This window comes from Vigna angularis, chromosome 1 (genome assembly GCF_016808095.1).
Source record: "Vigna angularis cultivar LongXiaoDou No.4 chromosome 1, ASM1680809v1, whole genome shotgun sequence".
Classification (NCBI taxonomy): domain Eukaryota; kingdom Viridiplantae; phylum Streptophyta; class Magnoliopsida; order Fabales; family Fabaceae; genus Vigna; species Vigna angularis.
The window spans coordinates 63,221,156-63,237,628 of NC_068970.1; the positions used below are offsets into that span (position 1 = coordinate 63,221,156).

The window sequence follows — 16,473 nt, forward strand, 5'->3', positions numbered from 1 at the left end:
TTTGCAATTTTCTTTTAGTGGCAAATAATTTGTTTCTGTTTTCTTTTTTTTTAATTTTTGAATTATTTTTGGGCTCAATGTCTTTGGCCTTTTTCTTTTAAGGTTTCTTAAGTTCCTTAAAACATTTGTGCCTATATATAGGGGCACCAAACTAGATACTTTTGAGTCATAATATATTCATTTGTATTTTTTTAGAGAGGATTTTCTTTGTTGTTGGATTAAAACTCTCATTCTTATCAAAGATTAACATCTTTGTGGCAAATCTTCACTCAACTTATCAATCTGTTAGATTGTGACATCCTTATTTCTGTCTTGTTTCACATTCTTTTCTGATTTATTTTTGTTGTGTCTTTTGAGGATTCAAATTCAGAAAAGATCGTACTCTTTCCTGGACACGGTCGTATCATCTGGTATCTAGAACAAGGTTTTAGTTTGAATATCTTCTTTTATCTTCTTTTTTTTCATCATACTAAAAAAACCCAAAATCCAATTCCCTTGAGTTTTTAATTTTCGTATTTTTTTATGTTGTTCTTTTATGTGTATTTCTACATTTGATTCGTGAAAATTATTTGTTTTTCTTTTTTTGTGTTCTTTTGTTAATTGTAGTCCCACTTAAATTTTTACCTTGATCTTGCATGAGTTTTGATATTTGAAGGACAATCTTTATTTATGCGTTGAACTCCCAAATTAAAAAAAAATAGTGAATCTAATTAAAAAAGGAACAAATATATATTAAAAAAAGAGAGAAAATATGGATATAAGAGTAAAAAATGTATAGTTCAACACAATGTTGCATATTATTAACGGTTAATATATTAAATTATATTCCGCCTTTTATTTAGAGTCTCCACTTGTCTCATTTAACTCTTTTGGTAGTCCTATAATTTTCTAATTTTATTATTTTGTGTCTTTTAAAAATTTATTGAAGTTTTGTATAGAGTTTTCTATTTTCTTTGACCTTTTGAGTCAAGACTTAAATCTCGTAACGTTTTTCACATTGTTTGTTCAGTCTTTGCTTAAGTTATTGGAGTTTTTTGCCAAGCACTAAAGGGAGTTTGAGTGGAAACAGGCTAGAGAATACTTGAAAAAAGCCTATTTGAATGATATACGAGTGAAATTTGAGTGAGACACTTAGAGGTGTGGTGAGGTCCTAAATATATTATTATTATAATCACTAACATTTTCTTAGGACGTGGCTTTTTCCCAAAATAGTGATCCTCCATCACTTAAGACTGTGAATATTATGGTTACACTTGAGAAGTTGAACTTACAGATGGCTCAAATGCAACAACACATTCAACTGCAGTTTGAAAGACTCCAAAAGTCTAATGAAGATGTGAGTGTGAGATTGGAGGGAGTGGAGAGAAGGATAAGGAGACACGATGATTCAGACTGTTATTCACATAATGATGAAGAAGAACATGTTTTAGACCAAGGAGGGGCCAAAGACGAGAGAAGTTTGAGAACCACACGCTTGGAAGGGATAATGATGAAGAAGAGCATGGTTTTAGACCAAGGCGAGGTCAAAGACGAGAAGAGTTTGGAAACCACACACCTAGAAGAGATAAGATGTGGAGGAAAATTGTTACCCCTAAATTTAATGGAGCTAAATTTTTATTATTGGTGAAAAATTTCTCGGTAAATTCAATTTTCCCACCCAATTTGACAAACTATGTTTATAAATTAATTAGATATGTGTGAGAAAAAGAAGATTTTATAAATAAATACATGTGGGTATCAACTATCTACCTCAGATTTTATCCGTGGGCACAAATATTTTTGTCATCCCTAATGGCCAACATCCAAGGCCTTTGTGCGAAAAGGGGCACCCAAGACGTCGCCAATGTTGTTCCAAGGGTAGCCAAAGTCAAATAGTGAAGAGGGGCGGTGGTAGCGGCAACTTCGTGCATAACGAAAGGCATTCAAGGCGTACATCGAAAAACAAATAACTACTCCAAGGATGGCGACCGTCGATAGCAAAAGGGCTTAAAATAGCTTCCTAAAGTTGTCAGTGTTGGTTGGAAGACACTGTCTACCAAGGGTAGAAACAAGAAAGAAGACATTGTACGTACGTGGACAAGTGAAAAGGTTAATCTTTTTAACTCAGGGAAAAATAATAGTAATGGTTACTTCACTTAAACGTCGTTATTTATCTGTCAACAATTATATAATGATGATTTTACAGGATACCATTGTCATTTTTTGAACAAATAACGACAATTCCTTTTGAACCATCGTCATATTTCAATTTTTCAATTATAATGACAATCATCCTTACAACCGTCAGTGTAACGTTACATTTAGTTACGATAGTGTCATCGTTTCTTCTATTACTTCGCCAACAACATAAACATCATTATTATATGTTTTTACATTAGTGCATATATAAGGAATACATTGTTGCATACTATTAACTTCAAATTGTTCCATATTATTAACTTCAAGCTTGGTACCATGATTTGTACTCTTTTATATGATCATGAACACAGGGGAAGCAATTCAAGAAGATGATGAGAGCTTGAAAATAAGAAATAAAGATATTCAACAAGGGAAAGATGACAAGACAATATAAAAGTTAGAAAAACTATGATACATAACCGTTTTTGTGAAAGTTGTTATTTTTTTAAGCATTGGGCTAACCATCTCAATAATAAAGAAGTTATAACTTTCCTCACTCGTGATCATTTTGAATGTCAATCAAGGTAAGTCTATCACTCTTTGGTTGAGTTTGTTTTGCTTCTTTACCATTTGTAGGAAGTTTCTTGAACGTTTACTTATTCTATAAAAAAATTTTATTATTATCTTTTGTGTTTGGAGTTTTGAACTTTTAAGTAGTAAGATTTGAAGTTTCTTTGTTGTAATTTGATCATGAAAAAATATTTTTAAATTACCATTTGGATTTAAGATATCTTATGTGCCTTGACAAAGAAGAATTAATTATCTTACTATCTTGCATAAAAAAAAATTAACTCCACTACACTAGCATTATCTATACAGATCTAAATTATCTTATAATCTAATTTATAAAACTTTTTTTTTATATGATTTCTCTACATTTTTATCTTGAATGTGTGTATAGTTAATTTATCTTAAAAGAATAATTTCGTTTATTTTTCTTTCTTAAAAGTTATGAAAAATTTTATCTAAATTAATATTAATTACACTTTAACTGTCACAATATATGCTTCTAGTCCTTTGATTACTATACCAAGTATGTTCTATGAAACAAAATAAATCCATTCTCATATAATTTAAAATTGTTACACTTTTAGAACATGGTATCATCAACTTGTTATTACAAGTTAAGAAATTTCTCGTGATAATATTTATCGTAATGTAAGTGTAAACATTAGACAAAAATAAATAATATATATAAAAAAATCTTTAAATTTAATGTCTTATAATTTTGGGTTAAGTATAATTTTAAATTCATTTATATAATTTATTTATGGTCCATTATAAATATATACCATTACCAAATTTTATATTAACGGACAACATCTGCAATCATGACAATCATAATTTTAGAAGACATCAAACCCAACCTATATATTCTAATTAAAAAGTTTTATTAACATGATTACCTGTCAAACATACCAATCTTTACCAACCCTCTTTTGAATCCATAACAATATATATTCTAATTAAAAAGTTTTATTAATTAATATTTTATTAATTAACTTCTATTTTTATAATGTTTAATTTATAACTATCCTAATTAGTGTAATGTAATATGAGCTGGCGTTGGTAAGATTATTCAATAGACATTTATCTCTACCAAAAGAGTGCTCAAAGATAGCAATAACACAGTAAGAAAATCTTAGTTATCTCAGAATTTTCCTTCTTCTTCTTTAACAACAAATATTTTTATAAGATTTGGATTATATTCTCTATATCAAGATTTATACTGTATTATTCCATTACTAATTCAAGGCATAGCAGATCTCTTCAGAAAAAAAAAACATATTAATCGATCTCAACAAATCTAAACCAAGTGAATTTTATTGAAAGTGACAGAATTCTTGAATTCTTGAATTCTTGAATTCTTGATGTTTAATATGATTAAAATCCATAAACTTACTAAAATTATTGATTGTTGCACAGATACAATTAATAACAACACGAACACAATAATTATATATAGAGTTTATTTGTTACTTTTTGATATACAAGAAATATTATTTTCTCAAGAAACACTAATTTACCTGAGAGATGCAAAGATAATTTTGAAGGTATTGAGTATCAATTCCTTCTTCTTCTTCTTCTCTTGGTAATTGCACGATTTGATATTCCAATTACAGGTTCTTTTGCCAGAAGCAACATACACTCTGAGACCTCCATCGCATCAACATAATCTTCCACCATACGCTGGAGCACTGGTGAATTTTGCAATTCTTTGTTTTGGGCTTGTGAAGCTTCTTGTTCTTTCTCTCTCCTGTCAAGTTCCGTTGCCTTCTCGTGTTCCTCGTTTATGTGAACTTCAACGGAAAATAACTGTTGGCTTAACCTCTCCATGCCATCAACTTCATTAGGTGCGTCATTTTCTCGTACATAATTTGCTCTGACAACATTTGACGTTCGCTTCTTCCGAAGAAATTTGTCTGCAACAGCATTAACACTTGGGTGGCCAAAAGAGTGAGGCTTTTTCCCAGGAGAGAACATAACAATAGCAAGTTCTACACCGCACATTACAGACAATTCGTATGCCTTTTTGAACAAACCTGAGCGGCGCTTGGAGAATGTAACTTGCTTGCTGTTGGGATCCTTCACCTCTGCGATATCAATCTTACGACGACCCATAATTGAAGAAGAAGAAGATGGTTGAAAGAGAAGGGTTACTTTATTAGAAAGGTTTTGCTTTGTGGGATCATTGATCCCCACACATCTTTCTTTTTATACTCCCTCAAATCTTACACAGGTTTCTAATCTTGAAACTGCAGTTTCTAATAACTTTTTTTCTGTACATATGAAATTGGTGCTGTCAAGGGTTTTGGCTTCATCTATTCTCCTACTTTAATTTAATAAGTCTGATGTTAAATATGCAGAAATCTTTTGATTTCTTTGAAACAAAAATACTATTTCTATATTGGTTAGATATATATTTTACTACAAGAAATAAATAATTCTTTTGTTTATTAATATATTAGTGTTGTCTCAAATATTTATTTGAGTTGTTAAAAATATCGCATATAAATAAAGTAAACGAGAGAGAAGAAAAAGGTTTCTAAAATATATGTATTGGGTATTTCTTTTATTTTGTAAAAATAACACATTTATTAGGTAAGAGTTAAATATTTAAGAGTGATATTAATTAAATGAAGTCAATGACATAAGTATTAAATAAAATATAAATTTAATTTAATAGTACCATTAAATGTTATATTTAATAAATGTAATATATATTAAAATCAATAAATGCAATCAATGATAGTTTAATGTGGCATTAATATTTTTTTGGTTCAAATGCATGATATATATATGCGCACATTAAAAGGTTTCTTATTTTTAATGTTATTTTATAGAACTAAAAGCTAATTATCAATTACAAATAATAAATTGAATTTAAGTAGATGAAAAATTATATATTGTTTTAATATTAATATTATTTTAATTAGTAGTAGTGTTATTTTATTATTTATTATTATTAGTAAGGTTTTTTTATCAATTTTAAATATAATATTTATTGCTATTATTATTATCATAAATAAATAGGAGGAGAAAAGGAAAAGTAGTTAATAAGTCAAGAATTTTAATAAATACATGAATAAATGTAAAATGTTCTAACCAATTATGCTTGTTTTCATAATGAATAAAGACGATAGTTTCTATGCGTATATATGGAATTTGAATTCTCTCCTGACAGGGTTTTTTTAAGTTGAATTTGTTTGTTCTATCCTCTGTGCCTTTAAAATGTTCTGCGTTATCTGACAGTAGTAGTTACGTGTTTCATTGTGATGTCCTTTACTCAAATGAATCTGATAGTTTTCATTGTGTTTAACTGACATGGATAAAGGCAGTAATACATGGTACATAGGGTTGAAATAAGCCAAGCTGAATTACGTAGTAGAAAAACATTAGTTCATGCGTATCGTTTACTCTTGAGGAAAGCACAATAAAACATCAAACACAAAACACATCCTTGTTAGAACCAAAAGGCAAGAATCCATAGAAGTTGTCCTCAATCACCTATAATTGCGATATACAGGGGTATACATGCAACTCTCAGCATACTTCACAAGATCCTGAGGTCGTGGAAGACGAGTGGCCAAGCCTACAAAAACAGTTGAAACAGTTGTTTAGTTTACAAGGAAATAAATGAGGATGAAAGAGCAAAGAGAATGAGTACACACCTAGTTCGTAGGCCTTGGCAGCAACATTTGCAGCTATATTGGCTGAGATTTTTCTGATATTAGAGAATGGTGGGTAAATCAAACCATTTTTGTAGTTCTCCTCGCTCACTTGTGTTGCCAAGGCTTCAGCTGCACAATTCACAAGAATGTCAATGAGTTCATCATTCCACTCTCAATTTTACTCTATCTAAAATCATTTTTTAAATTTGTCACATTCACTTACAAGCTGCTAGAAGCATATCATCATGTACTCGAATAGCTCCTGAGATTACTAAACCCAAACCAAAGCCTGGGAAAATGTAAGCATTGTTGGCCTGAAATAACAAGGAAAGCATCAGATGCGATGTTCTGCTGTTTAACAAATGAAAATAGAGAAACAATAATGAATTTGGAGAAGACTTTAAAACCTGTCCAGAAGCGTAAACTTTGCCCTTGTATTCAACAGGATCAAATGGACTACCACTGGCGAAAATTGCACGACCCTTTATTTGAAAACAACAAGACATTAATATTCTTGCAAAAATGTAAGAGAGTTGGGCATAATTTGCATCAAAAAAATGCTTAACCAGGCCCAGAGAAAGACGTGATCATCAGTCTCTTTACCTCACTCCACTGGTAAGCCTCTTCGGCAGTACACTCAGACTGTGAGGTAGGATTGGAGAGAGCCAAAATGAGAGGTTTCTGCAAGTTGGCATGGCAGTGCAGTTCTTAAGTAAAATTGTATATCTAATTACTCATCCACAACAAGAGTGAGATTAGGTTTTACATCATTGTTTGAAGTCATAGCCTCAACCACTTCCTTTGTAAATGTTTTTCCCACACCAGAGGATCCAATCAAAACTGTAGGCTTGATCACCTGAAATGTGCAGTAATTAAGAAGAAGGACATAGCCCTTGAAGACCATATGCAAACATATTAAACACCTTGACGGCTTCTAGGAGACTGTTGACTGGCTCATGTTCATGAGCCCAGGGCTTCTTGAAGTGTTGAAGTGAATTCTTCCGGGAACTAACAATTAAACCCTGCAACAGAATGAAAATAAATAAATAAATGCTTTAGAAAAGTGTACAAAACTAAAATTTAATAAAAAATTAATCAGCAGAGAAGATTTTCCTGCAGAAACATGTCAAGCTCTATACTACCTTTGAGTCTACAAGCCATATCTTCTTGCGACTCTCTTCTATGGGTGCCTTAGTCTGCCAGAGAAACAAATAGAAATACATATAGAACGTCACCACTCGTGAATTGAAATGAACTCAAGAAACCAGTGTTGCTGAATAAGTGACTGATTCACCTGCTTCGACATCTCAAGAGCTATTAACTCTGCTATACCAGTTCCAGCCTGAAAGTGTACAAACAATGAATTAGACAAATTGATTTGTTAAGTAACAAAAAAATGGGTAATTAATGGCTGGTATTATCACCCTCGGAATGTAGATGAAATTTAGATGATGAAAAAAATTGAATGATCCATCACTTTAGTTGCTTCTCTCCACTTCCGTAGCATGGAAAGAAGCATAAATAACAAGTCAGAAAAAAAGACAAAACAGAAAATGGTCTTACTTCTCCAGCACCGAGAAAGAGGAATTTGTGCTCAGGTAAGGTCCCACCAATGAGCTTCAGGGCTGCTACAACACCAGCTAGAACAACAGATGCAGTCCCCTGAAATAACACATTAACAATTACAACATTCTAACAATATTCCATAAATAAGTGCCTGATTTTGCGAGACAAATTACCTGTATATCGTCGTTGAAAACAAGATGTGTTGTACCATATTTAGCAAGCAACTCAAAAGCATTGTGATTTGCAAAGTCTTCAAACTGCAAAAATCATTTGAAGTTGAAAGAATGAGGCATAATAAGTGAAGAAAAGGTTTAGAAGCCACATAAACCATGCATAGAAAATTTGTATCGACCTGTACAAGAACTTTTTCTCCGTAATTTTTCTTCACAGCAGTCATGAACTCATCCAGAAGGTCATAATATTCCTAACATGAAACCATTAAAGTTGCCACAGATCAAAACAAGTTATTAACTGTACAACAATATATGATAAAATAATTCTTATAAGACATCTATCTTATACAAACCTGCCCAGTTGCCCTTTTTTGTCTAAGCCCAATGTAAAATTCATCCTTCAGTAATGTCTCATTATTTGTCCCCACATCGATAGTGACAGGCAAACACTGAACACAAAAACAAAATCAAATGAAAGGAAGAGAGGAAGAAATTAAGAAGACAAAACACAAACATCATATGTAACATGTAACAAATAATGGAAAATCCTTTACAGCTGAAGGACGAACTCCTCCTAGTGCAGTGTACAAAGCCAATTTACCAACAGGAATCCCCATCCCCTGAAGCACAACCAACGTAATTAGTTATCTGTTCATCCACTTTCACATGTCTATAATTTCTGTGCAAATTAAGTAGTTCAATTCCCCTGCATATGTACCTGACATCCAAGATCCCCAAGTCCCAAAATTCGCTCACCATCAGTTACAACAATAACTTGAATATTCCTCTCAGGCCAGTTTTTCAAAACCTCAAGGACTTTACCCCTGCAAATGGCCAACAACTTCACAACCCCGCACCAAATATGGCTGAAAGTTTCATACTAATGCAGGAAAATGAGGAATTATACTTTTCTTTCAAACTAATGTAAAGACCCTGAGGACGCCTGAATATGCTCCCATATTTCTGCCAAGCCTCACCAACAATAGGAGTATATACAACTGGGAGCAATTCCTCAACATTGTCAATGAGAAGTTTGTAAAACAGCCTTTCATTCCTCTCCTGTTTGCAACAACAAAACGCTGCGTCAGTTATTTCTCAGCTTTCATATCCTCATTTTATATAAAATATTTCAGTTCTCACCACATTGATACATTTTCTATGTTCTTGCAAAATTCAAGGGCATCGTGTATTTGCGATGATATACTGCCCTTCTTTTCAGCTAATGCGAACAAAAACGCCATGAATGAACAAGAGAACCTAAACAGGAACTAATCTTATGGTGTTTAATCTATTTATAATGACTTGAAATTCTTGCCTGAAGTTCCATCATGGCCACGTACTTTTGCAAGGGAACCTTATATTGCCTGATGTTGTGCATCAGTTTCTTCTCCTGTAGAGAGTACAAAGAAATAATGAGACGAAAGAGGGGGAGAAAAATAATACTCTCATAGATTTTAAATAAAACTCTTTTCAGAAGGCACAAACCTGAAGTAACTGAGTGAGGACAGTGGGAGGTAGAAGTCCACGCAAATAGTGTGCATCCCTCTCTTTCTCACTGAAAGCTAGCCCTTTGTTGTACTGTGGATCCCTTAGCAAAGACCAACCACTGCATGTAAAACAAATTGCTCCAAAACTCAGAAACCACAAATTCACATCAGATAGATACTCAGAGTCAGAGTCTACTAAAAGATTAAATAGTACATGCACTCATAAAGGAACGATGTTTATACAGCTATCTAATCACAACTTACCGTATAGGGTAAATTCTCGATGTTACATTAATTATCTTAAAAACCATTCTAACATGAGTTTTAATTGGTTTACCATGTATGTTTCTCTATGATAATAACAGTGCATAGAAATAAAGAGGTTACTAAAATCAACCCAGTAGTAAGGGATAAAAGAAGCAAAATGGCAGAAAAGAAACACAGAGCTATCAGCTAAATAAAACACACAATTCCATGATACACCACATGCAATTGAACTCATTAAGAAGTATAATGACTGAGAAATGCGTGTGATGTGAGATGGACCTGGCAACTGAGATAGTCCATGGGGTGACAAGTTGGTCCTCGGTGGCGCGATCCTCGCCGTAGACATCCTCAACGCCACCGCTGACGGTGGATCTGGGGCTGAGGTCCAACACTGACTCTCCATCTCTCAGTGGCTTCAGTACGCTCTCCATCTTCCTACCAATCACTTTCTTCTCTTCTCCCTCTTCTTCTTTACCAGTGTTATGGATATTATTATGTTGACGAACCTTCGAGTTCACACGCAACACAACTTTCTCTGATATTTTCCTCTTATCACCGTCACACCAGCTAGAAATTCCCAAGTTTTTTGAGCACCTGTGTCCCTACTTCATAAAAGTTAAATGTCAAACACAACAATTATGAAGAGAGAAAGTCAAGGGAACACTGTGCAAGTGGGGTTCATGTGTCAGTTCATTTTCTATTCGAAAAACCATGTCAAGTCTCGTCTTCTGTGCATTATCGTTACAATTTTACTACGTTTTGCAGATGGTTAACTAATGGTGACCATGTTGGAAATTTTCAAATTTTAACCAAAAAACAAGTAAAATACGAAAAAAGAAAGGAACCATCTCTGGTTGAGAGTCGTTAATTACCATTAAATTGGCAATGTTCAACGAAATCATACGAGGTGAGAGAGAGAAAAGACAAAGGCTTTGTCTCTGTTCGGCGACAGTAGATATATAGAATTTCTAGATGATAATGTTGAATACGTGGCACTGTGTGGTCTTAATTGGCTTGAGGAAGACTTTTTGTCTGATGTCACGTATTCTTGTTGGATAAAGGGGATCAGATAATGTTAAGAAAATTGTTAAAGCAACAAAATTATTTATTTCGAAGTACACATTATTAATTATATTATTGTTATGCTTTGTAACATGGTTGAAGAAAGGTGTCCAAATTAGAAGGAAACAATCGCTGTTATGAACACGTGCTTCATCGAGAGGTGAGAGTTGTTTGTCCAAAAGAAGCAAGGGTGGGAATTTTAAAACTAAAGAGAACTACTGACCTCGTATATTGATCATCACACGCAAAGTTATAATATTCTTGTCTATAGTACTTTGTATAAAGATATAGATTTGTAGTATTGGACAGTTTATTTTATTCTTTTTGGAATAAGAATTTTTTTTTAAGGAGAATATAGAGATAATTTGTTGGGTTTTGAATATCTTTGTATGGATAACAGGTTATTTTTAAATAGGATAATTAAGTTTTGAGTAACTTATAAATTTTAGTATTTATTTAAATTTATTGATGTGTTGTTTTATTTGTTGTTAGTGAGATGGTTTGATTATTATTTTTTTAGCTCTTCAATTAACTTATTTATTACTTTTCTAATTTCCACTCATTCATGGGTCTAAGAGATTTGTGAATTACATGTTTTACCTTTATTAAATATTATTTAGTGTTAATAGTACAACATTGAACATGTACACATTAATTATTAATATTATGTGTGAAAATTTCTAAAGAGTGTTTTTGGTGACTTAATTATTAGACAATTCCACATCATATTGATATGTTTTATGTTAAATATTTAACATGTTTAATCTACTTGACTTATATTTTGATAATTAACTTTGTGAAAAGTTTTTGTAAGATATGTTAAGTTTTGTAACATGTTTCTTGTGATACTATTATATGGTGTTTTTGAAATAAATTTATCGAAGTTTCGTAGAGATAGAAATAGATGAGAATTTGAAACTTTGTTAGAAGTTTGTGAGATTGTAGTTATTTTGGTACATGTTGTGTCTTGTTTGTTAAACATATTTGAATATTGTTTGTTTCTTATATATATTTTTAAAATATATTTAGGACATTTCATACAAGTTAATGTTGTCATGTATCATAAATTGCCTCATTTGATATCATTAAAATATGGATGTTTTGATATTTTTCATTTATAGTATTTCATCTTTAAAAGGATAATTTGTTAGATACAACTAAAGTCCAACATCAGATAAAATAACAACATAAGATACCTCCATTTGTAAGGAACCTTTTGGAGTGGTACTAAAAGTAAACTCATTACCAATAAAAAAAGAATAAACATTAAGATATTAAATAAAATGATTGCAGTTAAAACTAGACTTCAACAAAATTGAAATCTCACGAGTGAAACATATTTGAAAGTGTATTACAATTATATATTCATTATTTTTGAGATGATATAAATATATCATTAATAATGTCTACTTTAACAATATAAATATATCTTTAATTCACATTATTTTTTAGGAGATAAAACAATCGTGAGATTTTTTTTTTCATTACACAAAAACGTTGAATGTGAATTTTAAACTTGTAGTAAAGTTATGGTTTAACTACAAAATAATCAAAATCTTTTCGATCATCCAAAATATTACAAATTACGAGCGCTTTAACTAAAGTGAACATTTAAGATGTCTTACATGATAAATTTACTTCATTTGTTACACAGTTTTCATTGAATTTATTCTAACGTATTTAATTCTTCAGAAATAAATAATTTTTATTTTAAAGTATTAATTTGATTAAATTGTATTTTAATAGAATAAAAAATAAAAAAGAGTTTTGTTTAAAGTATTAATTTGATTAAATTATATATACTAGAATAAACAATAAAAAAGAGTTTTGAGTCTGACTATTATATTAAATGTAAACCACAGTTTATGTGGATATTAAGGTTTCTCGAGATAACGTAATAATATACTTTAAATTTTCTTAAGTAACTTATTTTGTAGTTTCAAATTTTCTAATAGAAGGTTATTATCTATTATATATGTTAAAAAAAATGCATAAGGCTCACCAGTACCCACATCACACAATTGAATAAATTTGTCACAAGTGTGGCAAAGTTTTTTTTTTCTTTATTTAAATACTACTAACTTTTATGTATTTTTTTAGGATTTATTAAGTTAAAATGTATGTGTTTGAACTTTTTGTATTGACTTAAATGAGGTGAATATATGTGTGGTAAGTACGTTTAGTTTTAATATAATTTTGGTTAAAGATTAATACACATAAAGTACATTGTTTAGTTTCATTTGTTTATCTACATGGAGAAACGCTTAAATAATATAGTATTAAAATAATTACACTTTATATTTGTTGTAATCAAATTTTTTTGTAAAAGGTGACACATTCTGTGCTCATTATAGTCATTAAAATGTGACATATTTCACACGGGGCCTATCTCTAGCTCATGAAGATATTCCACATCAATTATAAACATAATGGATCTATATTAATTTAATGTGAATATTACATGTTTAAAATAGTTCAATAATTGATGCAAAATGATAAATAATCAACATAAATACAAAATGTTGATGGTATAATAATAAAATAAATATTTTTTATAAGAATTTTTAGCATAAGTATAGAGATATCTTTAAACAAATGAAAACATTTGCATGACATATTTTACATAATTATCAAGTATTCCTTTTATTTCTACTTCTCCTTCCTACTAAAGATTTTATAATCAGTTATCATCTTCTGCGAGGCTTCTCGGATCTGCGTCGAACTTCGTTGGTGTTGTTTTGGGTAATTTGAAACATAGTTTATGATTTGCTTTAATTTTGGGGCTGAATCAATGTGATTGGTTTTGCTCTGTTATTATCTCTATGCAATATGGACGTGGGCCACAATTGGGCTGCCGAAACAACATTGTCCGTGGTTTGTTTTTGAGAATTACTTCCTGCACCCCTCAAATTTCTTCCTACACCCTATCATTATGTGAAACTCCAATAATAACCTTTGTTATTCAATATTAACTTTTTCAGCCACTTTCTTCTTCACTGTGTGGTTGTTGTGCATCTTCGCTGGTGGTGGTGTTGTGGTCGTAGCTTCAACCAACTTGCCTTCAACCGAAGGTGCTTCGCACTCCCCTCATTTAATTATTCAAATGTATATATTTAATTTTAAATTTCATATTGATTTGAAATGATACAAATTTGTAATATATAAATGAGTCTAAATCTCATTAGATTAAATTAATCATTTAAAATTTATCATGTAATATGTTATTAGGTAATTATTGAACATATCTAATCTTGTAGTGAATATATTAATAAAAAAATGGGCATAGAGGAAAAATGAAAGTGGGTTTTATCTGTGTATTACCTAACTAAGCAACAATGGTCTTTTGGGTCCTTAGTGATCCCTAAAGCAGCATGTACTTTATTTTGTGTTTGACAAATTGGCTCCGATGTTTGCCATAGCCACTGCTTTGGGAAGAAATAGACAAACTAATCCACACACTAACTAAAGTTCCCTCAAATAATACCACTGACCCACATGTATTGTATGCCCATTACTATCACAGAATCACACTTTTCAATCACATCATTTTTCCAAAACAATTTCTTCTTTCAAGCTGTAATTGGGTATGTTAAACCTAAAATACCAATGCTTAATCTATACAATAATAAATTTAATTAGATTGAATTGACTTTGATCCAAATAATCAAACTACTAATCATCTAAATGTTTTTAAATTTAAAAAAACGTATAATCGTCCAATCAGTCACAAACGAAATGATCAACTAATCTATTGTCATATATGAGTCAGTCGATGAACCGATCGATTGAATATTACTAAAAATAATTATATTAACCATAAATTGAATCATCATCATTTAGTTTGTAATTATAAATACATTTATTATTATATAAACATTGACTTTAATATCGAAATATTTTCTGCAAATAACATTCTAATTCAATCCTTATTCAATCAAACTATGAGAACAAATTGAAAATAGAACTTTAACTTAAATTTTAGGATTAGAAAACCTTATGTAAAAACATAGTTAATCTTGATCCATAAATCAAAAAATTCATTAAGAAAATACTTTAAAGTTGAGAGTTTTATCTTGCCAACATTAAGGCTTTGTTCACTTGAATGGATTTGGAGGAGAGTAATTGAAGGGATTTGAGAGGATCTGAAGATAAATTTTTTTATTGTTTATTTGAGTGGATTTGGAAATAAGTGAGAGTGAATTTGTAAGTAAATTTTTTTAATCAGTCATATCAATCAAATTCTACACTAATTCTCATAAATTTTACTTCTAAATCCACACTCACTTACCTCCAAATCCCCAAATCCACTCAAATAAACAATAAAAAAATTTATCTTCAAATCTCCTCAGTTACTCTCCTTTAAATTCATTCAAGTGAATAAAGACTAAGAGATACTATTTTTGTAGAAGATAACATTTTTGACATTGATAAGAAAAAAAATGGAAACGAAGATACGGATCCCAAATGTTGAGATTCAATGATTTTGTTTATCTTGCAAAGGGCTTTTTTTGAGATTCAGATGATGGCACACGACGACAAGTGCCAACCCAGCAAAACTAAATAATAAAGTGTAGTGGTGTTACAAAGACACGCCTTTCAATTAAATAACTCATTATTTTTATCATACGTGATAACTCCAAAGTACATTCAAATCATAATAAAAAAAAAGTTCAAATAATGATTTTTATATACAATCATTGAGACAATTTTTTTCAAATTAGATAGATAGAATTCTTCCTCCTAATATTTTAAGAAATTGGATATCCCATACTTACATTAATATAAAAATACTACTAAGTTTTTAATTCAAGTACTAATAAACTCGATCTTTTACATAATAGTTCAAATTCGAGTATTGTAGTTGGAAAGGAAAATTCAATAAAAAGTTATTAGTTATGTTTTTCTGTAAAAAAGAAGAAGTAATTATTATAGATAAAGTCAATAAATACTCCACAATATTAATATGATATATAAAACCTAATATCGAAATAATGAAACTAGTCTATATTTATATGTTCAGAAGTAACCATTTTTAATAGCATAACATTTTCAATATAAAATTCTTTTACAGGACAGCTTGTTAGAAATATATCTATGTTAAAATGAAATTATTTTAAGCTATTAAATTTTTAATAAGATTTTGGATCATAAAAAAAACATTTTTTTAAATTTGAAAAATTAAAGTATAAAGACAAAATTATTTGAGTGTGAATTTTATAACACTTTTAGAAAAGAAAAAAAAATTAAAAAAATTGGCAATGCTAAACTCATATAATATGAATCTTATATTTTAGAATAACTTGAGTTTATAAAAAAAAAACACAATCCCATTGATTGATACTTTAAAAATATATTACTATATTAATTAATGAATACTAGTCCTTTCTAAGACTTTTTAGCCGTGTCATTGATATTTTAAACTTACAATGTTGTTTTCGGTATAGGATCTAGCATTTTTACAAAATGTTCATTCATACTTTATTCCAAGTCAGTTTAGGTAGTTTTAAACGTTTTTAGTTAAAATCCTGATTCAAAGATATCTTGACACTCTAAGTTAGTGATTAATCC

The 16,473-nt window shown here is 30.4% G+C and overlaps 2 protein-coding genes across 2 annotated transcripts; both read right to left on the reverse strand.

Moving 5' to 3' along the window:
• Positions 1-4,242: 4,242 nt before the first annotated feature.
• Positions 4,243-4,800, reverse strand: LOC108346565 (agamous-like MADS-box protein AGL29). The gene has a single exon (XM_017585635.1). It carries the CDS (start codon positions 4,798-4,800, stop codon positions 4,243-4,245), a length of 558 nt encoding a protein of 185 aa, XP_017441124.1.
• Positions 4,801-6,036: 1,236 nt separating this feature from the next.
• LOC108346892 (NADP-dependent malic enzyme) lies at positions 6,037-10,774 on the reverse strand. The gene is made up of 20 exons (XM_017585953.2): positions 10,716-10,774; positions 10,123-10,445; positions 9,575-9,695; positions 9,405-9,479; positions 8,997-9,148; positions 8,808-8,913; positions 8,644-8,709; positions 8,443-8,538; positions 8,269-8,340; positions 8,090-8,173; positions 7,914-8,012; positions 7,645-7,692; positions 7,493-7,546; positions 7,274-7,372; positions 7,117-7,206; positions 6,954-7,031; positions 6,758-6,832; positions 6,574-6,664; positions 6,351-6,479; positions 6,037-6,271 (listed from the first exon to the last, which is right to left on the reverse strand). The coding sequence occupies exons 1-20, from the start codon at positions 10,743-10,745 to the stop codon at positions 6,183-6,185; spliced, it is 1,977 nt and encodes a 658-aa protein (XP_017441442.2). The 5' UTR covers positions 10,746-10,774; the 3' UTR covers positions 6,037-6,182.
• Positions 10,775-16,473: the final 5,699 nt, after the last annotated feature.